The sequence below is a fragment of the Canis lupus genome, chromosome 18 (genome assembly GCF_011100685.1).
Source record: "Canis lupus familiaris isolate Mischka breed German Shepherd chromosome 18, alternate assembly UU_Cfam_GSD_1.0, whole genome shotgun sequence".
Taxonomy (NCBI): Eukaryota; Metazoa; Chordata; class Mammalia; order Carnivora; family Canidae; genus Canis; species Canis lupus.
In genome coordinates this window covers 23,197,448-23,224,740 of record NC_049239.1, presented here as the reverse complement: position 1 = coordinate 23,224,740, position 27,293 = coordinate 23,197,448, and the positions used below count along the sequence as shown (strand labels likewise).

Genomic DNA, 27,293 nt, shown 5'->3' with positions numbered 1-27,293 from the left:
CAGAAGGTAGTAACAATGAACAAGACAAGTAAGCAATGTTCTTGGAACAGCCTCTGAGACAGAGTGTTCCTAATGTGAATCTTAACTAATTTTTTTTTTTTTTTTTGTCCCTGGGAAAACCAGTTCAGAGCATTACCAGTCCTTCTTTCCGCTCAGACCACACCGCCCCCAGGACCAAAGTTAGGCTCCAGGTTCTTGTTCTCATCACAGTGTGTGCCTCATTCTAGGACTTTTCACACTGATGCACTCATTATAGTAATTATATTTCCCTATCTAGGGCCTGAAAGACATAGTTCGTGTCTCGTGATGTTCTTGGAAGAATCATTGTACATTTAAATACCTGTCTTAAAGACTTGTGATAGCCATAGGAAGAGCATGTAGGTAGAGTGCTTTGTATCTGCAGAAATGAACTATTACCTTTGCAGTAACTAGCACAGCGCCGTGCAGAGTGAGGAAGTGCATGGTTGAATGAAGGCCACGTTGAAATGGTGTGGTAGAGAGCAGACATTAGGCACTGCGTTTATCCTCCATTCTGTTATCACTGATGATGTGATCCTAGTGAAACATACTGTCTCTTTTAGTTTTATTGTATTTCTGTTCTGTCTCTATCTACGGGCATGAGCCTCCACAATAATTACTAAAAACAAGAAACATGCTAAGGATATGCTCACACACACACACACACACACACACACACACATCTTTAATGTTTTCGTAATAAGCTGCTTTTTGTGGTTTGATGAAGGGATGGATGAGATGCAAGGAGAAAGGTAGAAACATACATTCTCATGACTAGGTCATGGAGCAGGTTTTCCTATTTCAAGTGTATAGCAAATTGGACTATAGGCCTGGGCATCGTAAAATCAGGAAGGATTTAATGGTTATTAGCTTTGAAAACAATTTTGGAATATTCTTCTCTATGTAAGAATGAAGATACAATTCTGCACATGCATATTTCCTCTCTCCCTGATAAAAAGCCAGAAATCCCTTAACCCAGACTCCGATAACCACAAAAGCCTACCCGTTAACCCTGTTTTCCAGAATTCTCTTTGTTGACACTGTTAACTCCAAGGGCTGCATGGGCCCAGCCAGGACTGGAAGACAAATCAGCACTTAGAGAAGGCATCCCTACCCTTGCAGCTGTCCCCTTTTGGTGCAGATGGTGAATTGATTTTTCCTTTACCAGCAATTCTTTCTTTTCTTCTCCACACAGGACTGTGATCCTTTGTGATCATGTTTGACTCAGCAGTGGGGACACTCAGAAGATTGAAGAGTTTTCACATGTGTCCAAGGGAAAGGGAACAGGGATTCAGAAATGAGGAATTGCTCCAAAGGCTGTCTGTAGTCTAAAAAAGGGGCTATGACTTCCTCCCTGTGAAAAGTAGATATTCATAGTTTTAAAAAGCGTCTTTGTCCTCAAAAAAGAATTTTGACTCTTGTTTCATTGTGTGTGGTCAGAATAACAGTGAGAGCAGTCAGACCCAGAGAAGGTGGGCAGGAGAAACAGTCCAGAAGAGAAATCCAGATCTTAGAGCTAACTTGCATCCAGATGGATCTTTTCTTTCCATGTGTAAATGTCTAAATAATTACCTGTGTCCTTCAGTTAAATTTTTTGAAATATATGTGAAATTTTATTTGTGATTATTTCTAGCATTATCCTCTTTACAGTTTTAATGTTAATACTGATTAACATTAATTTAACAGTAGAGTATTTAATATTCATATTTCACATATTGCTTTTGTCATATATGTAAATTATTATATAAACACATATATAAATTATCATATATGTACTATGTGTTTTATCTAAGAAACAGATATGATTTAATTGCTCATTTATGATGTACCAATTATTACACAGTGTATAGAGAATATCAGAAATTAAACACTGCTAATAATGAACAAATATTTACTACCATTAATTTTTTTCTACTAGGCTTGCCCTGTAATATATAGGTTAAAAGTTTAAAATTGCTTAAAAAATAGCCATTTGCAGTTCCATTCACTAGCATTCTTGGCATTTTATTAAGCAGCTAAAATTATGGAATCTAGACCATGATGCCTATTATGGCAAAACTCTATTTTCTTCAGCCTTTTTATGTGTAGATCTGCTTTGAATATTGTATAACTTGTTGATATGAAGAGATTCCAAGTAAACTACTTAGTATTTTATTACAGAATGGTGTTTCAGTTTCCATATCAGTTGTAAATTTAGCACCAGATTAACTGGGTAGTCCAGGCAGGGATTTGACTAGACATATTGTGGTAGATTTCCTATCACACTGACTTTGACTTTTTCCAAAATCAAATACAGATGATCATGAGATAAATGAATCAAATTACAAGCGATGCTATAATTATTAGAAGACTGGCTCTGGTAATTTTTCACATAATTAAAATACCAAATTTCTTAATCTCAAAACTAGATATTTAATTATAATATGACATTTTCTAATATGATCTTAGAGGATATGTCCAGAAAATGCTTCAGCATCAAGGTCTTTATTTTCTTAGGCTTATTTCAGTCTGTTAGAGTTATTCTCCTATTGATAAACTGATTGTGTCATCTTTTCCCTGAGATACCTCGTCAAGCTGACATACCTCTTCTAAGTCTTTGTTTTTATAGCTTCTTTGTTTCTTAGAATAAAAAGTTTTTCTAAGACCACTTTGTACTTTTATGGGTGCAGACTATTTTTAAAATTTGTTTTGTGATCTTTATTGACTTGTGTGATTTCATTATATAATAAGGAGAGAAAAAAGTCCTTTTGAGTGAAAAAAAAATGTTTATGGTTCTTCCATAAACATAAGATTTCTTTTCTCAAAATCATTCAGTTATATTATTTATCAATTTTTCTTTTATGTCTTCTAGATTTTGTGTCTTGTTTTAAAAGGTCTTTTCCACACTTAAGGTTATGTACAAAATTTTTATGTCTTTTTCTATTCCTTCTATAATCCTATTTCTTATGTTTAAATTGGTGATCAATCTGGAATTTGGCTACAGGGCTATGGGACATGAGGTAGTAATCAAACTTTATTTTTTTCCATATGGCACTCCAGTTGTCCAAACACCATTTATCGAATAATCCATCATCTATCCAGTTCTTTGAAATACTATCCATATTAATGTGTATTCTTACACTTATGGTTTCTTATAATATAGAATAAGGTTTTAAAGTTAATTACAAAATAACAAAACAAAAATAAAATAATACAGAATGAAATCAGCATTGTGCACCATTACATTTGATATAAAATATCTGTTTGCAAACCCTTGGATTTGTAAGAGGTCAGTTTCCTTTTCATATATAGTTATGTCACATTCAAATTTTCTAATTCTGGAATTTTGTAATATTCCTTCTTCTGATTCTCACAACAGTCATATGAGAGAGCAACACAGAAATCTTGTTTCTTCTTTTTCATAAATGTTGAAACTGAGGTTGAAAGAGGTTATGGGACTTGAGCCATAGATCAAACTAGAGGCTTTCTTATCTCCACTTTGGATTAGCTCTCTTTGTAAAAAACAATTCAACTCTTCCTTGAATTCTCATTCCTTTTTTTTTTTCTTTAAAGATTTTATTTATTTATTCATGAGAAACACAGAGAGGCAGAGACACAGGCAGAGGGACAAGCAGGCTCTATGCGGGGAGCCTGATGTGGGACTCGATCCCAGGGCCTCCAGATCACAACCTGGGCTGAAGGCAGACACTCAACTGCTGAACCACCAGGGATCCCTGAATTTTCATTCCTATTCCTATTTTCATTCTCCTCCTCCCTCTGGTTCCTAGTAGTTTATAAAATAACATCAGAGAATTTATTTTTGCCATTGAAGTAGAGTTAATATATTGTCTCATAAAAAATTAGAATATTAGTTGTAGTCACATGTTCACCTTGGCTCTGCTATTTGTTAAATTTACAATTAGAAAGGATGCTTAGCTTAATTTTTATGGGGTTTAAAAGGAGCGGAATGCACCTTGTTTCCTAAATTCAGTATTGATTGAATGTTTGGAATGTAGGAGGCTTCTTAAATGTTTGTTGAACATATATACGTACCCATGATGCAATGGAACTAATGTTACAGGAGACATGTAGCACAGCCTATGGGAGAAGTTTTGCTTGGAGAAGTCTCCTGGAATATCAGCAAAGTCATTTTTCAGCATTGTTTCCTCATTACGTAGGGTTTATGTTGTAAAGAAAAGGAAGCATTGAATTCCCTTTTCCCAAAGGGAAACTGTAGTGGAAGAGCTATGGGTATTGTCAAGCATACAATCTTTAAAGAAAGTCAGCCAGCTTGTGCTTTTGGAGTTGTGATTGGACGGTGGAAGTCATGAAGGAGATAGCCTAAGACAGAGCAGTGAGGATCCTGAACTGTCATTTTGGAGATTACACTTTATAACAGCAAGGAAGCACCGGAGGGAGAGTGGCATGATTCTATTTGAAAGGGAGGTGAGGAAGAGGTAGGCAGCAAGGAAGACGCTGTTTTCTAATAAAAGCAGGCTTCAGGGCTACATAATAATTAAGGTTTGAAGAGTATTTGTTTCCAGTACTTTTAGTACACAAGACATACATTTCTGGTAGACAGAGCTAATAGTGTGGAATTTAAAAGACTATTGGCATAAGATGAGGGCAAGGAGAATGGAATCGTGAAGTAGTAATTAAAGGAAACACAAGAAGGGGAAAGATTATTTTGCCTACAAATATCTCTTTAAGCAAACATTGCTTTACAAATTCAGCACAAGGGATCCCTGGGTGGCGCAGAGGTTTGGCGCCTGCCTTTGGCCCAGGGCGAGATCCTGGAGACCCGGGATCGAATCCCACATCGGGCTCCTGGTGCATGGAGCCTGCTTCTCCCTCTGCCTGTGTTTCTGCCTCTCTCTCTCTCTCTCTCTCTCTCTCTGTGTGTGTGTGACTATCATAAATAAATAAAATTTTTTTTAAAAAATCCATAAGAAAATCTACAATATTAAAAAAAAAAACAAATTCAGCACAAGATAATCGAGTTAGAACTTTACCTTAGGTGTATTATATATGCTTTTAAAAAATGTTTGGTGGCATCTGCAAGCTATTCCAATAATGTTAAAGGAAATAAAGCATTTGAACATAGAATTTAATAAATAGATAACTAAATAATGATATTTTCTTCTTTAAAAAATCTGAATAAACGTTTTCAAACCTTGATTATACATTAATTACCTCATAAAAGACACTCAACCATGCCCAGCAGGACAAACATATACCCCTCTCCATCTACAATGGTAGGTAGGATGGATAATATTGTATGTAAAATAAATGTGGAACCAGAAGCTAGAAGACACTCTTTGAGACTGGCTAGCCCTTGCCCTGCCTTTGATTTTAATGTTAGTGAATATTCTTGAACCCTGTTTTACCTCATAAGCTTATTTTGAAGTTGAAACAATCTATGCAAGGGTATTGCCTACATTTTAAAGAACCATACAAGTATGACATAATTTTTTAGACATTAAAAATGTAAAAAAAATGCAGAGCCATTAGTGTCAAAATGTTTAAATGTTTACTTACAATTTCACTCTTATTTTGTATTTTTTTTCTACCAGTTTATTCAGTTTTGGGGTATATAAATATACCAGTTTATTCAGTTTCAAATATTCTTTAATACATATTTTTATTGATTGGCAGAAGAAAGGAAAAAATTGTATAGTGAGTCACTTTCAAAGTTAATTTGCTACAGGTCATTAGATAACTTAGGTACAGAACTAAAATGCATGATATGGTTATTATAGACATTTGCTTATCAAAACTGTATCTTATTTTTCATTGTTGATGGGTATGTGTTTACGTGCCTTGCTTATTTTACTATTTTTTCTCTGTTAGAAATAGTTAATAAAATAAGGGATTATTGCATTGTAGTGTTTGTAATGGTCTAGTTTTTTTCTGACATCTTTCAGAATTTACCATTGACACTAAGGGCAAAAATAGTTCACCAAGCTGACTTATTAATGGGAAACTCGCATTTGATTTACTTGGCCTCACATTTCACAGCTGATACGCAGTAGCTCACACCTATTGAAAATAGCTTAGAGCAGTATTTCTGGGTTCCGCGCACTCCCCTCAAGGCCCAAAGGGGAAAATTCTCCTGGAAAGACATACTATTTATTCTTAAAACTTTTTTCTGAAGAGCACAGGCATCTGCCCACATTTGCAATCTGCAAGTCCTGGTTTCTCTTCAAGCACAGGAGAACCTATTGAAAAACTTCATACCACACAGAGACAAAAAGTGTAGCCCGCACTGCTAATGCTAGTGATGTCTTGTAAACGTAAGCCACATTACTCAGACAGAAATTCCAGCTGTTAAAACACAGATAATGGAAAGCCAGTATAAGTACTGACCAACATTCACCATAAGGTTAAACACCAACATTACATAGTACTTGAACCATAAGCGCGATTGCTTTAGGGTCATTGACAATGTCATCATGCCTCAAGTTTTCTGGTTGGTTTGGTTGCTGAATTTCACTTCATGCAAGAAAATTATATTACTCGCTTTTTAGCATTTTATTGGATTGTGCACTAAATTAAACACTTCATTTAAGATCACAATGAACTCTCAAAATAATGTGAGAAACTTCATTCTTGAATGTATACTTAATTTTGAAGTCAGCTCGATCTGTGCAGAACAAAGCAATAGAAGTTTAGAATTTGCCTGTTCTCCATTATCAGTATTATGCAGTCTAGGATATTTCTTTTCTTTTTACCCTTTCTCAACAATATCCACATCTCTGCTGTATGAAGTTGCAAAAATAATATATTGAGTCCTAAGGAATTAAAATGAATCGAACCAATGTGTCTTTCTTAAATAGGTAGCTTAACAAGATAAAGAAAGCCTCCGCTCTAAAATCATGAAATGAAAGATCAGGTAAATTATTAAAAACTGCTGTCAAGTTAGTTGCTTGGTAAGAATTAAGAACTCAGTCTTTACTCTCGGCTCAGTATTGAAGCTTCATGACCATACACCACCGTATCAAAAGAATACTCGTTTAAAAAAAAAAATTAGTCATGTGGGAAAGAGAAGCCTTAAGTAACAAATGATTTTGTACCTCCATATTACTTCAGATTACATATCATTAATAAGGTCATTGGGGATAAAACAAACACCACTATCATTCTTCAGTATTTGATTTTATTTTTAATAAATGCCAGGGAGTATTCAATTATATTTATCCTAAACCTTAATATACTAATCCTGGTAAGAATCTTTTATAAATTATAAAAGTGTATATAAGAATATATTACCCTCATTAAGTAGCTGGGGAAATAACATATCTATTCTTCCTTTAGTTGTTTTAACAATGTAATAGTTTTACTAAAGCCAATGGCAATCAAAATGTAGGAAAAAAAATAGGATCATGATGTTGCTATATGAGCAGCTGTCAGGAAGCATGCACAATGTAGCACAGCGGAGCAATTTGTACTTACTGTCTAGTTTCAATTCCACACACCTGTCTACAGCAGTCTGTGAGTTCTAGATACAAAATAAATAAATAAATAAATAAATAAATAAATAAATAAATAAATAAATAAAGGCAAAACGGAAAAAAAAATCTGTTTCTAGAAAGGTGGTATTTTTGCAAACATTGTGAAGAGTTATGCATTTATTATGTGCCAGGTAGTTTATTTGATAGAGGGGATCAGAGATTAACATCACATGGGCAGTTTCCCCAAAAAAATACTACAATCGAGAAGGAAGGAATCAAACAGGCAGTTGTAACACAGAAAAGTGCATTACATAAAAGAAGGATTCGTATGACGCTTGATAGGACACAAAAAGGGAAAGGAGGAGATTCTAGGGCAGGCAAAGAGGTCAGATCAGGATTCCTGGGGGTGCTAGAGTCCCTTCTGAATTCTTAGTATTAATTGGGCATTATTATCCTGAACACACCGATGAGCCCAGGTAAGAGACACCGGAAGCCTGCGAGTGGTTCACAACGGCTGGCACTCAGACTTTCAGGTGTCCAAAGCACCTCTTCATTATTGTGTTATACGTATCATATGCTTCAAAATACACAATCTTGTAGTTTTCAAATGTAAGTATCACACTGTACAATCCAGTTGCCGTTGTCTTCATTTTTGTATTATTTGAGTCCTAGAGTGGTAGCCACGTGCTATGTATGGATGCAATGACTGTGTCCTCTGAAGATGGGAACCTTCTCTTTGTGAATAAAGATAATGGCGCTTCTCTAAAGCAAGGGCGTTCCAATAGTTTCTCTTTTTTTTTTTTTTATTCAGCAGTGGGCTAAACAAGTAGAAACTGAAGAACACATGCATTTTTTTAAATTAAAATGTTCAAAAAATAAAATAAAATAAAATAAAATAAAATAAAATAAAATAAATAAATAAAATAAAATAAAAAATAAAATGTTCAATGTCCTTTATTGAAAAATACGGGTTTTTAGCAGTGATGTAAAAAAAAAGGCAAAAAATTTTAATTGAACTATTTTATTATTTTAAAATGATTATAGATTGAGGTAGCTTTCACCATTAATCAACTAAATGAGAGAAAGAGTTGAAATCTTCTACATAAAAGGGGAAATTTTCAGTCAAGATACAAATTGGCATAGATCTCTGAGAATGTTTGAATATCCGACACTCATTTATCCTCAGATTTAAATCTGAGGTTTTGTAAAAGAGGATGACCTTTTACAGACTCAGCTAGTTGTTCAATACATGTTGAACAGAATCACGCCTCGTACATAACCTAAAAATTGCATGTGATTCTGGGTTCTGATTGTTTTCAAGATGTTTGGGTTATAGGTGTATTTTTTAATATAGGTTTATTTCTGCTGATTCAATCAACTTCTCTTGAGAGCTGAAGACACTGATATGACAGAAAATTGAAAATTCAGACCTGTGCTGAAATTCCCTGGTCAACGACAGCCTCAGGAGCATAGATCGTGATTTCTACTTAGGAAAACCTGTGCCTTTTCTCAGACGTTGTGACTTCATTCTCTTCATCTAACTACAGTCCTTCAAAGTCTAAGATTCTCTTGACCTTAGAATTCTTAGTTTGCATTTTCTATGTTTCACCCACGTGACAGTTTAAACTTATTAATATAGTGCACTGACTTGAATAAATAAGCAACATACTTGTTTGCAGTTTCAATTTTAGTGTTGAAGGTATCTAATTTTACCCATTGGGTAAATCACCTTCATCTGTCATTAGTGATGAAAAGCTGAGTATCAGAATTTTGAAGTTGTAGAAAGTTTTGATTTTAAGAAAGCAGTTCAGTATACCTCTTTAACAGCTTTTTTATTTGGATGTTTGCATTTGAACAAATATAAAATGTATGTCCTACCTACTTTTTTCCAATAATCTACAAAAGTGATAGCAACTAATGGGTCAAACATATATTACAGTCACACACTTGATCACTTTCTTCTTCCCATAATGCTGTGGGTCCCTTTTGCAAATTTAGATGCAAACCTTTCAGCACAAGTGTTAGGTTAGCTGGGCAGACCAGCCATTATGTCTCATTTGCACAAACTTTTTTTTTCTCATGTCATTGCAAATTTGTTATCTCTGAAGAGCGAACACAAAAATGTCTCAAATTATTCATTGGTATTCCTACTCTCTACTTATTTGTGTGAAGTGTATAAATAGGAAAACAAATAGAAGCTTAAAAAAAGTTTTGTGTCTTTAGCTACATCTGTGTTGGGAGCCTACATTTGTTCTCTAGGCTGTGGTTTAATTCCAAGGATAAGATCTGGAGGGTATAGAGGCCAGATGAACTCTTCATTTACTGGGAAGGTTTTGGAACGGCAGGACCAGAAGGGTGATTTTAGAGGATCAGAGACAGAAAGAAAAGTGTGTCAAATAAGAATGGCAAGATAAGGACAGACAGATAACGTGAGTTAGGAGAGTGGCTAAGAAAGTCAAATTCAAGATTGAGTCAAATTCAACCTCTCAGAGGTTACTCAGGACTTTCATATTGTTTTTAGGATCATGGTTCACAGGTGGGCAGGGCTGTTCATAGACGCCAGTGGGCAGTGTCAGCAATATTCTGCTGCAGAGTAGTTTTCTTCTTACAAAATTTTCAGTATTGTTATTGTCACTTTTCCAAACTACTTTCTTTTACCCAAACCATTTATAGAACACTTAATAATCATAAAAGTGTATTAGGGACAATTTTGAAATCTGAGTATATTCAGAGAAAATTTCTGTGGTTATGCGCTCACAATAGGAACCAATTAAGTGGTAGTTTTTCATAGGAATACTTATTTTCAAGCTCTCACGTGACGCAAGTCTGAAATATTGCTCATGATGTGACACTTATTTTTGTGACACTTATTTTTATATATCTATATTCCAGTAATAATTTATGCAGCCATCATTTTCTAAATTATTAAAATTAAATGTCTATACAAAGAATATGCGATGAAGAATAAAAATGATTGGAAATAAATAATCCAAATCGTTTGAAAATTTTATCAGTTTCTTTTTGCAGACCCTGCAAAAACAAATCAGTAGTGGCCTTTATGGAATAGCAGCCCATTTCTGTATTTATCACTGAACTTCCCTTTTGGTAACTATTTTTTTAAGCATGTTTTTGTTCCTTTGGAATATTTACCAGACACATTTCAGAATAAGTAACACTGTCTGCTTGAGTGATAAAAATTGCTAACATCTTCCATGTCCTCACCTGCATACTTTCTGGGGGGAGTGAGAAAACCTATATGGGCCTGAAAACCCATATATGTAATTTATAAAACCCAGTTTGGTCCTAAATAACTTGATCATACTCAATGGTGCCCTATTTACAGTACCTATTTTGCAAAATATCAGGGTTTTTATATGTTTCATCTGAGCAGTTAGATTCTTATTAAAGTCAGTAAATACATAATGGCTTTTCTGTTTTATTTTTCAAGGATCCTCTGTTTCATCTGGAATTGCACAGGTCTGAAAGAGGAAGAGGCAGATGTCCTTTTGATCCCAGCTCCTCCTTCATCTCTACCTTAATTGGTAATTATTTTTGCCACAGACATTAGCTGGCCATCATATTGATTTTGAAACTTTGGTTCTCTTAGTGTTTCTTGGTATGTGTTGACGAGTCCTATGTATTTATTGGTGTTGAGAGCAAGGATAAAAAATTTTAAGCCATGCTAAGCTGAGCCAATTTGAGTCTAAAATGAGTGCAATATACTTGACATATGTGTGTCAAAACACAAATTGTTGCTTAATAACTGGTATAAAACATGTTGTATTGTGCCATTTATTGTTCAAAAAATGGAGCTATGGGCATACTTTATAAAACCTGGCCAGAGAGGCTGAACTATTGTAATATATGTTAGTTCCTTTTGTTTTAATTGCTCTGTGACTTTAGGGGAACTTTAAATATTCTCTTCTTGTTGGCTTTCTTTATATCAGTAGAATTCATCAGAAAGTCATCTCAATTGAGAGCTTTAAAGTTATTTATCTAAATTCCTGTTTACCTAGAATGTTAACTATAGAGGTTGACCAGTTCAAACTTCCACTAAATGTCCACATTGAAATAGTAGAATAAGCTGCCGTGTCTGGTCTCAATTTCCATTTGATTCCATTTAATTAGATGAGGTACCTGAGTACATCACTTAAAACACAATGAAATTATTTTTCTTGCTCTTTTATATTCTTGGGACTCAATCAAAAATGGCACCTTTGTCAAAGTACTCCAGCACTGTGATGGTGGAGATGGGGGAGTTCCCAAACATAAACCTGAAGAGAGCTCTCCCTGACATCCAACGAGGTGCTATTAGGAATCCTTTTTTCAAAAAAAAAAAAAAGGAATCCTTTTTTCTCAGTGTTACGAAGTTCTGATATAGGGATGGTACAGATGTATGAATTTCTGTTAGTAAATTTGCAATACTTAGAGTTATATGCTAATACAAGGTTATGCTGTTTACAGAAGATGGGAAAGTGTGAAACAGCATGTAGGGATTTCGTATCTTAAATGAAGGGTTAACACTTAAAACTTCCCACTGATGAGTAATCAGAATACCATATGCTTGATTTTGAGTTGATACAGATATTCTTGTGTATTCTAGAAACTCTATAGCCTCTGAATTTATCCAGTTGATTTTGATGGGCCTTGCATCCCACTCTTTTTATTTCCCCGTCCCAGTCATCATACTTAGGTCCAAGAAAGTAAAGCTTCTTTTATATGTGCAGTTGACCTTTGAACAGCACAGGTTTCAACTTCATGGGTACAGATATTTTTTTTAAATAAATACAGTGCAGTACTGTTAATGTATTTTCTCTTTCTTATGATTTTCTTAACAACATATCTTCTGTAGTTTAAGAAAACAGAAGATAATACATGTAACATACAAACTATGTGTTAACCAATTATTGTGTGTTATCCTTCAGCTTCTGGTCAGTTAGTAGTTAAGTTTTTGGAGAGTCATAAGTTATATGCAAATTTTCAACTGTACAGGTCAGCGCTCCCAACTTCCATGTTCCTTAGAGGTCAACTGTCTATTTGTGGAGCAAAGATCTTATGTTAGCTCTAATTAATAGGAAAAGATTGATTTGCTTCAGCCCCATAATTTACAAAGGCTCTAAGATGAGATTTCACATAGGAAGTAATTAAGGTCTTCCGGAGCTTGAATAAAGAGAGGTAATATTTTTAAAGAATATAATATTTTCAAGAAAAGTAGTATTTTAAGATAGCTAGCATTCCTCTGCTAACCTGTGTGTGTGTGTGTATAAACAGAATATGAGGAAGAGAGACTTTAAATATGAAAATAAGGTTACCTAAGCTTAACTTTAATAGGAATAAAAATCTTGGGAGTGACACTTTCAGTGAATGCCAGATCCATAAACGTTAGAAATGGCAGTGTGTTCATTAAAATACATGCATTTAATAGACTTTTTTTCTTTCTAATGCCTTTAGTGCTTTTGGAGGTAACTTCATAGGTTTAAAATTTGAACATATTCGGAAGAGATTTTCTTATCATTTCTTTTACCATACATCTTGCACAGAATAGGCCTCCTGTAAAAATATTCACTGAATAGACTCAGTATTCATAAACAAACACAAAACAAATTTTGGTATATTATTCATAAGAATATTATAAATGATATTGAAAGTAGGAAATTACAGCATAAACACTACTTCTATAGTGAAATCCTAAGAAGATTAGCACACCATTTATTTTTAACATTTCACTTAAATGGTTTAAAACAATTTCTTTAGTCACCCTGCCACTCAGCACTAAGCCTCCCTGGAGCTTATTTATGCATGAAACCAGGAACTTAAAACTGAATTTTTTAAGAGGGGAAATATTACTGGAGGGACATTTCCAAGTGGGTTTCATTGAACTTCCAAATCAAATTACACTGTGCTGAAATGTGAAGTGCTTGCCATCTGGGTGGCTGTTTCGCTTATTCAGAAGAGAAATCAAATCATAAGAGCCCTCCAAACTAAACACAAAAGTTATAGGACTAATCCCTCCAAAGAGAAGAAATAAAAATATAATTCTTCATATTTATCCACTAGCTTTCATCCCAAAGTACCTTTGAAAGATCATTCACTCGCTGTAGATAGGCAGCAGCCACTGAGATGGAAACCCGATAACCTATGTGAGCCAGCAACTCAAAAAGAGAGGAAGTCGGAATAATTCACCCAGTTGAAAAAACAGCAGGAATATTGGCTGGAAAAACGGAGCTACCTGAGTTGGAATTTGGCAAGCTCGGCGTAGTTCACTCTGACAGGGAAAGAATGCGTTAATATGGTATTTTATGACCACACGTGTTCTCTGTTGATGAGTTAGGACAAGACTCCAGCAAAACGATGACCATCTTGAGACCACGATCCTTCTTTGTTTCTTTGTTAAATGTGGGTCGTGCTTACTGTCTGATGCCTATTCACCTTGACATGTGCTTTCATGATAAGAAACTGGAATTTGTAACAATCCTCATAAAGCTAACAAGGCCCACAAAGAAAAAAAATGTGCTGGCAAATCAAAGAAGGTCTTATTATTTCTTAACTTTAGATACAGTTTTCATTTCAGATAACAAATTCAGTTGGCTGAAGATCACGTGAACTAAAAGCTCACCAAAAAACTGAGTAAAGAAAGATTATTTGCGAGGTAAAAGACAAGTTAACAAACATGTTTTAATTAAATTTATCATCTAATTTAGGAAGGAACTTTTAGTATCTTGCAATGATTCCATGTGAAACAGAATTTAAGGAGTAAAACAGCCTCGTTGTTTAGTTATGTTCTGAATGTTCAGAAATCAATTGAAATGAAATCATATGTTGACTATGGTTGCTCTCCAAAGGCCATTTGGTTTTAACATAATTTATCTTGGTGGCATATAAATTCATACCACAGGTGCAATATTTCTACATGTTTAGCCACATTTTCCCCTACTATGATTACTAATTTGATCTTTAAAAAAATGGTCTTAAGTAAATGTCTGAAGAATATAAGACATTACAACCTGTCCTTTTTTAAGATTTTTTTCATTTATTTGAGAGACAAAGATAGAGAGCATGACGAAGGAGGGGCAGAGGGAGAAGCAGAGTCCTGCTGAGTAGAGAGCCCAATCAGGGCTCAATTCCAGGACTCTAAGATCATGGCCCGAGCCAAGGGCAGATGCTTAACTGACTGAGCCGCCCAGGTGCCCCACACCTGATTTTAAAGGCGCTTTTTTGAAACAGTGAATTATTTAGTAAAATAAATTGCTGTATTAGTTGCCTATACCTTTTATTTCATCCGAAGACAGTATTTATTTTGCTACTAAACTATTGGGTTTGGTGACTGGCCAAATAAAAATTCAAGAAATATAAATATATATATTTAAAAGAGGGAGAGAGGAGGTGGTGAGCAGAGGGAGAGAGAAAGAGAGAATCTCAAGCAGACTCCATGGTCAGTAGGGAGCCCAACACAGTGCTCGATCTCAGGACTCTGACATCATGACCTGAACTGAAATCGAGAAGTGGACACTTGTCTGACTGAGTCACCCAGGGGCCCCAGAAAATATGTTCTTTATGTCATATATCATTTTGGCTAGGAAGAAAAATATTGGCTGACTTTTTTTCATCAGCTCTGTTGGATATAATATTGTAATATTCTTAATAAATTCATAACACCTTCAGCAACTGCAGGATTTTTCTTATATTTTGCCCTCTCAGTTCTATTGCCCCCTTTTTTTTTTTAACATTTCATTCTGGCCCAGATTTGTAGTAATTTAATATTTATTGTATGTGCTATGACTATGGTACACTGATATGCATGTTACTAGCATTTGGGGGAAAACCACTTCTAATTTGTCATGTACTTTTTCTTTACTTTCGAAGTGTTAGCTTTGTTATAGGATATTTTTAGGATACTTCTCCAGCTAAAGACACTATATTTTATTTCAACAAATAGCCATGAATAAGATATTTTAGTCACTGAAATTTTCTTTCTGAACTTTTTTTTAGTTCTGTTACCTTTTTTTAACAAATAAATCTACAAACATTTGTAGCCACAGAAATTTTCTTCCTGCCCTTTTATTCATACTAATGAGACCTTTGTGAATATATCTTCTCATTTTATATTCTGCGAATTGAGAGTCAGTGTTGACTGAATGAAAGTGAATTGGAATATATGCATAGGAAATTTAAGTAATTATTTCAAGTTATTAATAGCATTACAAAATTTTTTAAATAAATATTCCTTTTAAATTAATTTTATTCAGGACACAGTTATGAATGAATACTTCTGGCACAAAATATGACTTAATAAGTATCAGAAAATAAATGAAAAAATCTAAATGAAGGTAAAACATACGTCTTTATAATTGCAACCTCTACATAACAAACAAGGTATATTGCCTTATTTCTTGAATTCACCCCAATTGTACAGAAATTTAGACTTAAAGTTATTCCTTTAAAAAAATAAATAAATAAAGTTATTCCTTTGCCATGTTCCTGTCCCTAAAAACATTTACAATTTCTGCTGTGCACTCCCATTTGGCAAAATGCCAGTTACCCACCTGTCGTTGCTTCTGACCATAGCTACTAGTCTCTGTGGGCCTCTTTGAATATTTTGTTTATGGATTCCTCAAAACAAACAAAAATTATAAGGATAGGAGGAAAGAAAGTCCAAACAATGACTTCATAACTAAAAAAAGGATATGTTCTATCTGGTTACTTTTAGTAACCCTAAGCTGAGTGTGTGAACTGGGATGTGGATGTTGGAATACATGGATCATTCTAATCCAGACTCATCCTCTCACATGTATTTTGTTTCTATTTGCAATGATGCATGTTACAGTCATTCTATAAAATAATGCACCTGATGTTAGAATGATTTTCTACCGAAATTAATATGACTCAGTTATAAGATATAGCAGTTAAATCAGTCTTTAGCCATGTGCTCTCCATGAGGCAAATATATTACACAGTATTTAGCTGTGTAGACATTTACCACATAAATAGGAGAAATGCCTGAGTAAAACTTAAAAAGATAAAAAGCACAAGAAACTGAATTTTTTTTCTTACCAATTGAAATCTGTATTTCTGACATGGTGACTAAAATCTCAAATCGATCAGTTAGTATACTGATCCATGGACAAAGTATACAGTCCATGGACAAAGCTATTAGTAAGTTTCATAAAATAAGAAGGCAGTGAAGGATGTTCAAATGAAACTTCAATTAGAGTTTGTTCTGTGAAAAAGGAATTATGTAGAAAACGATTGTCGTGATGCAATTTAACTAAACATTATTTACAGTGGATTTGTTTTTGTATATTGCAAAAGAGTGAAATGATCCTTATTTTCTTTCATATGAGCAATTTAGTGTAGACACAGTCTTTTGGGGCTGAAACTATTAGGTACAAATACTGGAAGAAAATAGAGTCCTTGTGTTCATGAATTAAAAAACTTCTAAATATTGACTTTTTAAGGAAGAAAAATTCAAGGAACTCTTGTTACTCATATAAATGCCTAATAGGGGCAGCCTGGGTGGCTCAGCGGTTTAGCGCCACCTTCAGCCCAGGGCATGATCCTGGGGTCTCAGGATCGAGTCCCACATCGGGCTCCCTGCATGGAGCCTGCTTCTCCCTCTGCCTGTGTCTCTCAATCTGGGTCTCTCATGAATGAATGAATAAATAAATAAATAAATAAACAAACAAACAAATAAATAAATACCTAATAGTTTTTTCTTACTTTTAACCTTTTTTTTTCCTGAAGCACTTTTTAAAACTCAGAATCTTGTTCTAAGTGTTTTTTGCATTTCCTGAAGCACTTTTTAAAACTCAGAATCTTGTTCTAAGTTTTTTTTTGCATTTCGTGGCTTTTTTAAAGTTAAACACCTAAAATAATTTTGAGATATATTCACTTACTAATACATTGTGCTCTTCATTGATTCAACAAATGCTTATTGAGCACTTTCTGCACAGACACTGTGCAAGATATCGAGGAAAAAAAATATATTAGACATATCAAGAGGCCTACATTCTAGTGAGGCAAAAAGTCAAACATAAACAGTCAGTTAACATAAAGGGTGATAGAAATAGGCCCGGGGGCTATGTTGGTAGTAGGAAACAATAAACTAACAAAAATTTAGTCAAGGAAGTCTTCATAGAGGAAGTGGGGAATGGCCAGGTACATGGAGGTGAGGCAAGCTCAAGAGATTACACGTAGGTCTCTGTGATTTGACAGTAATGAAGACCATGAGATATTGAACACTTTAGCCACAAGCAAACAGCAGATTCAAGCTAGGGTCTTAGCATGACAGATTTCTAACGGAGACTATTCCCACTATTCTTACGTCTGCCCATGGAGCCTACGTTAAGCATGACAATAGTAAGTTACATTCACCTGTCAAAATACCCTGCAGATGCTCTATTTTTTTTTAGGTTATAACCACACTTGACCATTAAAATTAACATGACCTCAGTTGCCATCAGTATTCAGTGCTATAACAAATGAAATGTAAATATATGGCGTAAAAATCAAATTGGTTAATTATATTCAGAATACTGAACTAGATGAGATACCAGTTAAATTTATGGCTGAGCTAATACATTTATTAAATATCCTGTCTCCATAGACATACAAAACTGAAAACTTAGATAATTCTGTTTTTATCATTGGAACTCTAAAACTTATTTTTTTATTTATATGAAATCTTTTCTTCTTATTCCATGAAAACATGATTTATCCAGATTTTTTTGTACTTGTAAAATACCAATATATTCATTCACAAATTTACCGTAATTATATCCAACAGTTATGATTTTAAAGTATTCAGTTGAAATATGGTACATATATACCTCATATATTTGCTGTAAATAGTATTAATTATAATGATGCTGAATATTTTGGCTCATTTAATTATTATAAAGTAATATTGGTGCCTAAAGCCTTGTTCTACTTTATGATTTTTCATTGAAGTTTTTTTTTCCTTAGGAAAATTTTTTACCCAGCATAACTATTATCTATTACTATGAATTTATTTTGTTCTTTACACCGATAATAAGCTATGAAAGGAGAATTTTTCCCTTCTGAGGAAAATCTAACATTTTCAACAGAAACACATTTGGTTCAGTTTACACAGCATAGAGTTTTTAAGCACCTGTCTGATTTCTTTGAAGTTAAGTCATATAGTTCATATTGTGTTATTTGAATTGTTCACAAACGATTTTCTTTTATCTGAATACACAAAGGGAAATTGGGTAAAATTGGTAATATATCATCTTTTCCTTTGTGTAGATAACTGGTCTTGGATGTAGTATTATTTGGTATCATAGGGTTGCCATCTAGTGGCTCGAAGGGGTACTTGCTTGTTAAGTTTGTAAATTGATAAAAGGAGTAGAATGACACACCGTGTTTCAGATCGGGGTAAGTGCAATGAAATTGTTGTAAACCAATATGAAATTATTTTCCCATAATAGTAATGTTCTCAAATGTCAAAGTTCTAGAAATATTTTAAGAAATTAAGTCAAATCAAATGTTAAAAACTTAATAGAAAACTGTCATGATTTTTAAGAGATCTACTTTTTATACCCATTATGCGTTAAGCATTCAGCCAAGTCCATATTAGAAAAATAAGTTTTGTTTAGAATAATTTTCCAAAATGGCCTTTATATTTTATATGAAGAAAATAATCAAGTTTAATAATTAGCAAGGAAATCATTTCAGAAAAATCCTCACTCTGATGGTTTAGAAGTCATTGAACCCTTTTATAGGTCATCTCATTCTTTTATACCATAAAGTTGATGTTCCCCAAGGCCTTTTAATGAATTTAACATGACTTTCTTTTACCTATGTGCAAGTAGTGCAGGATGCCTCCCATTTAATGATTCATATCCCTGACCACTGAATGCGTTTATCTCAAAATACACCTTCTCCACATACAGATATAACTTTCTGATGAATATAACATTAACTGACTTTGATATAAATTATGTTGCTTTTCTTCCCTTTTGTTACCAAACAACGTACTTCATTAAGAGTTCTGATATAACTTTTCTCTATCAAATAATATTTTAAGTCTAGAGATAAAGCATCTTTGTTTTTCATTTTCTGTTATGTCCCTTATTACACCTCTCAGAGAGCGTACACTCAAGCATGCGGGATGAAGTCAACAAGTACAGCTTTTTTTTTTTTCTTAACTTGTTAATGGGAAAATTTTCAAATACAAAGAAAAAAGGAAAGAGAAGTACAATTTATGTCTTTATACCATTTACCTGGATTCATCAATTGTTAATACTCTAACACATTTACTTCTCTCTATCCTGTTTCTCTTTTGTTACATGTATGTATAGCTTAAAAATGAATTCCTTTGTGGGAAACCTGGATTTTATTTATCTGTTTCCTATATATTTTTAAGTATCCACAGTGAATTTTGTGAACCAAAAAAGCTATTTACATTTATTTGTCTTTGTATAAATGAAATAGGTTTATTATTATAACGTTTCTAAAAGCTTATTTTTCCTAAGGCGTCCAATTCAATTTATATCTTATTTTTCTATTTTTAGATCTGATAAAACAAAGGTAATTAGCTTCACTTTTTAAAAAGTAAGCCAGTTAAATTGAAAATAAACTTCTTTATGAAGTGTCTTATTTACAACTCATTTGATTATTTTCTGAAATTTTAAACCGTATAAACGTATTTAGTCTATTCAAAGTTTTAGAGGCCTTACCTTAGAAAAGTCTCTTTATAAATATTTAAATAATTTTTAAAATCTATTAGGTCTATTAATAAAATTTATAGACCTAAGAGTCGCCTGGGTGGCTCAGTTGGTTGAGCATCTGACTCTTGATTTCAACTCAGGTCAGGATCTCAGGGTCCTGAGAAATGACACATCTCGAAACCCTGCATACATTTATGATTCCTTGGTCTGATTTTAAGTCTGGGACCTCCACTACATGTAACTAACTTTGTTCATTCTGTTAATGATTAAATTATAAATTCTTTATACCATTCCCATCTAAGCCACAGATTTACAAATTAAGTGACAACTAATTGGATTATTTACAGCTCTGTCAGACTTTGTGATTCCCACACTAAAATCATGTTAATGGAAGCAATTTCTTGTTCCAAGAAGGATTCGAGTTAGCTGACTTACATATAATACTGCTACTACTACTACAAAAATTAATAATAATCCCCTGATGATATGAGGATTAGAAGAAGTTTAGTAAAATAAAATGAACCAGATTACTTGCCAAAGATTCATATAGGTCTGGGGTGCCTAGATGGCTCAGTTGGTTAAGCATCGGACTCCTGATTTCAGATCCGGTCATTATCTCAGAGTCATTAGATTGAGCACTGCGTGGGCTCTGTCCTGAGTGGGGCGTCTGCTTGAGGTTCTTTCCCTCTGCCTCTCCCTCGACTCATGTGTGCTCTCTCTCTGTCAAACAAATAAATACATCCTTGAAAAAATATATTCATTAGATCTTAGTATAGGCCCACTATTGTTTAAAGTATTTTACTCTTTACAATACTTGCGAGTACTTTTCCTATTTGGAAATGAGGAAACTGAGGCACAGAGAGGTGAAGCAACTAGGCCACGTTCACACAGCTAGTGAGTGGCAGAGTCAGTATTCAGGCTCCAGCAATCTGATGGTACCATCCATGCTCCCACAATAGGACTCATTTCATAAGGTCATAGACACAGTGATGGATACGTTTAACATAATTGTGGCCTATAGATTGTTGTCAGATCCAGAGAGAAATACTGACTTCTTTTCTACCTGATGTTTCCATGTAGGTAGTGAATTGTTTGCTGGACTCTATAGTGACTACTGGGGCCGAGATGCTGCAATCTTCCGGAGTATGGGGCGACTGGCTCATATTCGCACCGAGCATGATGATGAGCGCCTATTGAAAGGTAGCGTCCAGGAGAAAAGAATGTGTAAATCAGAATTGAAAGCAAGTGTAGAACTCTTGGGAAATTTGCCATTTTGATAATAATGATACAAATGTCATTTATAGTTTTACAAATTTCAGAATTTTAGTAATATTCCTAAATTAAAATATTATTGATAGTATGCATATGAATTTGATATTTTATATCAAAATGGACTGGCTTTACTATAAAACCAAATTGCCTTCATAGCAATACTTAGAAATTGAGATTTAAATGAAGAAATCAAACCAAATATATAAAAAGCAAAAACAAAACAAAAAACCTAAAAATCCCTTTTATCCAATAAATTCTGTTTTCTCTTTGTCTGTTGATATAATTCTGGATGAATTGATTACTTTGCTTTACTTATTTTAATAGGATCATATTGTATTTAGAGACAAAATTCTAGGAAATTCACGAGCCATTCATTGACAGAATTCTTTATGAAGAATAATGTTTATGTTTTGGCACACTGGTCTATCCAGGGATTAAAAGATCATTTAATAATGAATGATTTTATTATTTTTAGCCTTTTTGTTAAGCTTTAGAATGCACAGTCATTATTGGCAGCATGTCAGCATTAAAATATTTGACATACCATATCAGCCAAGGGTGGTTCTCTTAGATCCCTTAGACTACAACTCAAAATAAATTTTCTACCTTAAAATTAAAATGGTCTTCCATGAGCTGCACTGGTAGATAATCTATGAATTTTTAAAAAATGATAAACTTCTTTACTAAAATACTTTACATATATTTATGTTGACTTTTTATATATATGGGAGGAAATTTATGGAGATAATCACCATCGTGCCCCTAATCTGTTCTTTGAATGCATTTTTAAGGTATGTTGTTTGAAATTGGTTTTTCCTTTCTTGACCCTTATTTTCCAATTAAAATGTCCTCTAATAGTTCTAAACCAAATTGTTGGTTTGCAATGAGAATGGAGATATCTACATTTTAATGTTTATACAAAATTTCAAGGAAAAGACTTATTGAAACTGAAGCATTCATGTGATCTGTAGTTTATTAGAAGAACCTAGCATTTCGCTGTGACAGCTATTTTACTTTTCTTCTTTTTTATATCTATAGAACCAAAATTTGTAGGTTCGTATATGATTCCTGACAATGAAGATCGAGATGACAACAAAGTGTATTTCTTTTTTACGGAGAAGGCCCTGGAGGCAGAGAACAGCGCCCATGCAATTTACACCAGGGTGGGGCGGCTCTGTGTGGTGAGGCCTGCCTTTCTTTCTCATTCTGCGTGCTTATCTCATGATTTACCCGTCAGGCCTTGGTGAGATTGCATAGTAGGCTTTTTACTTTAAGATATTTTCTAGTTAAAAAAAAATATATATATATATATTTTCTAGGACTCTGTAGGCTGCCTGAAACCAATATTTGCTATCTGATCTTCATACTTCACATGTCCTGAAAGTTTTAGCTTAAAAGAGCTGTGTATTTTCAAGACCATACTAAGAAGAGATAGTTTGTAGTTAGGCTACATTTCTCCCTAGAAGGAGTTTGAACCCCCCTTTTACAAATTAATTTAACCAAAATCTTTTTAGTCCACGTTCTAACTAATTTATATTATATGTCAACAATTCGGTTAGTTGATTCTGTAGAAAAAACATCTGTGGTTGGTTGGATATTCAGATAGGCTGCTAGTGAATATTCAAAACCAACTGAAGGGGGATCCCTAGGTGGCTCAGCAGTTTAATGACAGCCTTCGACCCCAGGACATGATCCTGGAGACCAGGGATTGAGTCCCACGTCCAGCTCCCTGCATGGAGCCTGCTTCTCCCTCTGCCTGTGTCTCTGCCTCTCTCTCTGTGTTTCTCACATTATTTCTCTCTGAATAAATAAATGAAATCTTTAAAAAAAAAAAAAACAAAACCAACTCAAGTAGCTATATGTATTGAGAGAATGCTAATAATATTGCAAATGTAAGGTTATTTTGCTATTTAAGAATAAATTTAAGAATAAATAAAGAGGAAATTAATATATACAGATTTATGTCCATGTAGGTACACCTGTGTGTGCACATGTGTGCAAACATGAATGTATGCTGTATGTGTGTATGTATGTATTTCTAAAAGAAAGAAAGAGTGAATGCTTTCCGTATGTCTGAGATAAGCAGATTATTTCAATAAAATAATATTAAAGGTCACTGTATTTTAAAAGCCACTACTTTATAAAGGATAGACCACTCTATTAACATTCTTTAATACCTGGAAAGTATATTTAATGGACCAAAGTGAAAGGATACTAACAAGGCAAAATACAAAAACCTCAAAGAAATTGTGCGGGGAATTGCTTCTATGGTATTATTTAAGGATAAGGCTAATTTCTCCAGATTAAATTTAAAAAATGACAACCGTTCTCATCTGTATGTTTAATAATGCAGAATTTGTTGTTGTTAGAAGTTCTTTAGGCACTCACTGACCTAATTTTGCTTGTCACAGAATGATGTGGGAGGACAGAGGATACTGGTGAATAAGTGGAGCACGTTCCTAAAAGCGAGACTGGTTTGCTCTGTACCAGGAATGAATGGAATTGACACATATTTTGATGAATTAGGTAACTGCTATTGCGAGAATTAAGTTTTACTCTTTGATATTTATTCCTCTCTATGACCCTCACTTTCCCTAGCACATATGGAAACTTGCTTCCTGCAACGAGCAAGTTTCTGTTCTTTCATTCGAACCGGGTCCACGTGGTAGGCTCAGAGGAGTTGCGGGCCCAGGAGATCCCTCTCAATAGCTTACAGCCAGCACCTCGTTCCTTCCTCCAGGCCCAGCTCAAGGTCATCCTGAACAGCCACGTGTTTCACTCTGTTGTGATTTGGTCATGGTCGTATGATTGTGTATGGAAAGAAATTGGTATCATAAATCTGCAATGGATTCTAAGCTATTTTACATCAGTATATTTCCTTTGCAAAGAGGACTAAAAATATTAACATAATGGTCTTTAATTTTCCAGAGGATATTTTCTTGCTGCACACAAGAGATCATAAGAACCCAGTTATATTTGGACTCTTTAACACTACCAGGTGAGAAATTTATATGATCGGTAAAAACGTTATGAAACAAAATATGCCTTACTTCTTCACTGTGTATGTAAGTTGCAAAGACTGTTGACCCATTGGCATTGTCTATTATTTTATATCACCAATTTCTCTTTGTTCTCTTATGTTTGCAATGTTATTTTTAAAGCCATGAGCTCAATTTGGATCTTTATTTGTTTCTGTTTGAAGCACCCCAAGACCCTTCCATGCTCAGTATCTTAAACTCCTCTCTCTCTGAGCTGCAACAGAGTGATTTTCTTTCCATATAGTTTATAAGATATTATTAGTTCCATGCTGTGGAGGCTAGTGTAATTCTTTTAATTGTCATATGGTTTTCCAAGTCAGGTTTTTCAAGGCTGTCTATCAACTGTCTATCACTCAGCTTTGGACGTTTTTCCTACAAGATTATACCTTGACAGAATCTGCGTCTAACTCATTAGAGTTCCATCACTATGATTTCATTTACCCACCTCTCTTACTTCCAATGACTTTCTCTTCCAACACTGATTTATATCATTTCTCTACTACTTGTCACTTGCCATCTATAAGAAATATTCCTTGATATCTTAATCACAGAGCACTTTGCTTACTCCTTGCCTCAGGCTGTCCTGCTCCCATGTAGATTCATAGCAAACATATTCATTATTTGCCTCCCATGTGTTAAATTTAAATAAGCTGTTCAAGTTTAGGGCTTATAACCTATTATTTTTCTCTGTAGCCTGTTTGTATTTTGTTGATTGAAGAGTATTGGGAAAAAATGAAATACTATTTCATGTATATCAATACATGAATAAAAAATATTATTAGAATCAGTTTGGGTTGAAAGATTACATATATAATTTCCAGAGTGTTTCATCCCAAGTAGGAGAGAGTGGAGTGAGATGACTGGAGTGAGAAAAAAGGATATACCTCAGGATGCCTGGGTGGCTCAGCTGGTTAAGCATCTGACACTTGATTTTGCCTCAGGTCATCATCCCAGGGTCTTAAGATTGAGCCCCGTGTCAGAGTCTGCTGGAAATTCTCTCCCATCCTCTCCCTCTTCCTTCCCCTGCTCGTGCTTGCTCTCTCAAATTAATAAATAATTGTTATTTTAAAAAAAAAGAATTCTACCTCAGATAGAATTCACTTCCTCTTGCATTGCACTGGCCTTAAACTATGTTATTATCATGTTTACCTTGTGTGCTTGGGGTCTTTCCACAAAGCTTTTTTTTGTTGTTGTTATTTTCTTCAGCAAGTGATTTCTTTGAAAAAAAAATAATGTTCTTTCGATAAATATTGTGCTATTGTAAGGAGACCTTTTCTTCAACAGAGAAACATGGAAACAATTTTTGCTAATCAGTTCTTCCTTGATGCAAAGAAAAGTAGTGAATGTAGATTGGTAGTTGTCACAGTCCACGGAAAATCCCTAGATTTTTTTTTTTAACTTCATCTTTATTCTTAAGCCAGTGAAGAATTTATACACTGCATTCTAATTCCATGGCTTTATATCATAAGTAAAAGCTAAGGGATAACCAGAATAGGTTTTCCGTGGGTTAGTATGATCAGTTCATAAGCTACTTTCCTAAGTGATAGCATAATGGATCTGTCTAGATTTCAAAGACAACAGGTAATTTTCTTCCATGATTTCAATTTTGACCGTTCAATTTATACACAAATCTGAGGAAAAGGCTTCCCAGCTGTTACCTGATGTAAAAGTTGGTATTTGTAGCATGGTGATCAAAGGTTCATTGCCACTTTAGTTGGGAGACTATCTCTGGCTTTCTCACTATCGCAGGCATTTCCAATTGCTTCAAGGTGTGTTGTAAAACGTGTGAACTGATGTCCTGAGACAGTAATGTAACTGCTGTTCTACAGGTGTCTCGGAGCGTAGGAACTTTTACATTTAGAAAGAACTGTGCATTGTGCAGAGCACTTTTTACAAACATTAATTATTTTGATTCTCACAGTGAGGAGGCTGGGGACATGTTAGAATTTATTTAGATCATACCAAATTAAGGAATATGGCCAGATTTTTAGAACAAATCACTTAACAAGGGCTTTTTTTTGGCAGAATCAACTGCAAATGCCCCCAGTAAAACTTGGTATAGTTAGTCATCTCCTGTCTTTATCGTTTTTATTAAAAAGAATGATTTCAATTGCTGCTGGTTCTGTAGGTAAAGAATCTGACTTTTATATAATTTTCCCCAAATTAACCTATTTCAGTCCAGTCATCTTTCCACTATGGTACACTTTCAGTAACCTGGAGGTCACTGGTAGAGGGAATATACAGCAAGCTTATTGATGCCTCTGAGACCTCAAGGTAAAGAATGGAGCAAAGCTCCAAAGTTTCATTAGACTTTAACTTGTTATTTGATCACATACACTGAGAAATCAAATAAAATTGAAACAGAAGGAGTAATATTAACAGTATGGTGATTAGGCAAATACTGTCTACTATGAATATAATACAACATACAAGGAGATAAAGCTTAAAATGAATAATTCAACTTGGGAATGAATTCTTCTTTTCAGGCCATATGTACATTTATATATATTTAATAAAAATATAAAAACACAATGTAAGATTTAGCAATAATAAAGTGAGGTGACAAACATCACTTTTTTAGTCTAACAGTGTCATTTGTGGTTTATTATTATAAGAAAGTAAAGAAATGGTAAGTTGTAGAGTTCTAGTACTTGGAAATATTGCAGTAGTTAGTATTTCTAAAATATCCTATATTTAAGAGTTGCAACTTTTTTTATCCAAAAGACTTCATCCTTATCTCTGTAGTCTGAAGGGTGTGGTGAGCTGACTTCTAGTCAGTTCCAGAATAGTAATTCTCCTTCTCTTTTTTTCCTCCAGTAATATATTTAGGGGGCATGCAATATGTG

The 27,293-nt window shown here is 34.2% G+C and overlaps 1 protein-coding gene across 2 annotated transcripts in view; it reads left to right on the top strand.

Annotated features, from left to right (window-relative positions):
- The window catches only part of SEMA3E (semaphorin 3E), a 235,944-nt gene that overhangs the window by 175,507 nt on the left and 33,144 nt on the right, over positions 1-27,293 (top strand). For both annotated transcript variants that reach the window (XM_038562847.1, XM_038562848.1), the window contains 6 exons: positions 10,897-10,990; positions 21,218-21,337; positions 22,448-22,590; positions 23,821-23,935; positions 24,338-24,407; positions 27,265-27,293. The exon at positions 27,265-27,293 is cut by the window's right edge and continues 116 nt beyond it. In XM_038562847.1, coding sequence (XP_038418775.1) covers positions 10,897-10,990; positions 21,218-21,337; positions 22,448-22,590; positions 23,821-23,935; positions 24,338-24,407; positions 27,265-27,293 — 571 coding nt within the window. The remainder of the gene's footprint in view (positions 1-10,896; positions 10,991-21,217; positions 21,338-22,447; positions 22,591-23,820; positions 23,936-24,337; positions 24,408-27,264) is intronic.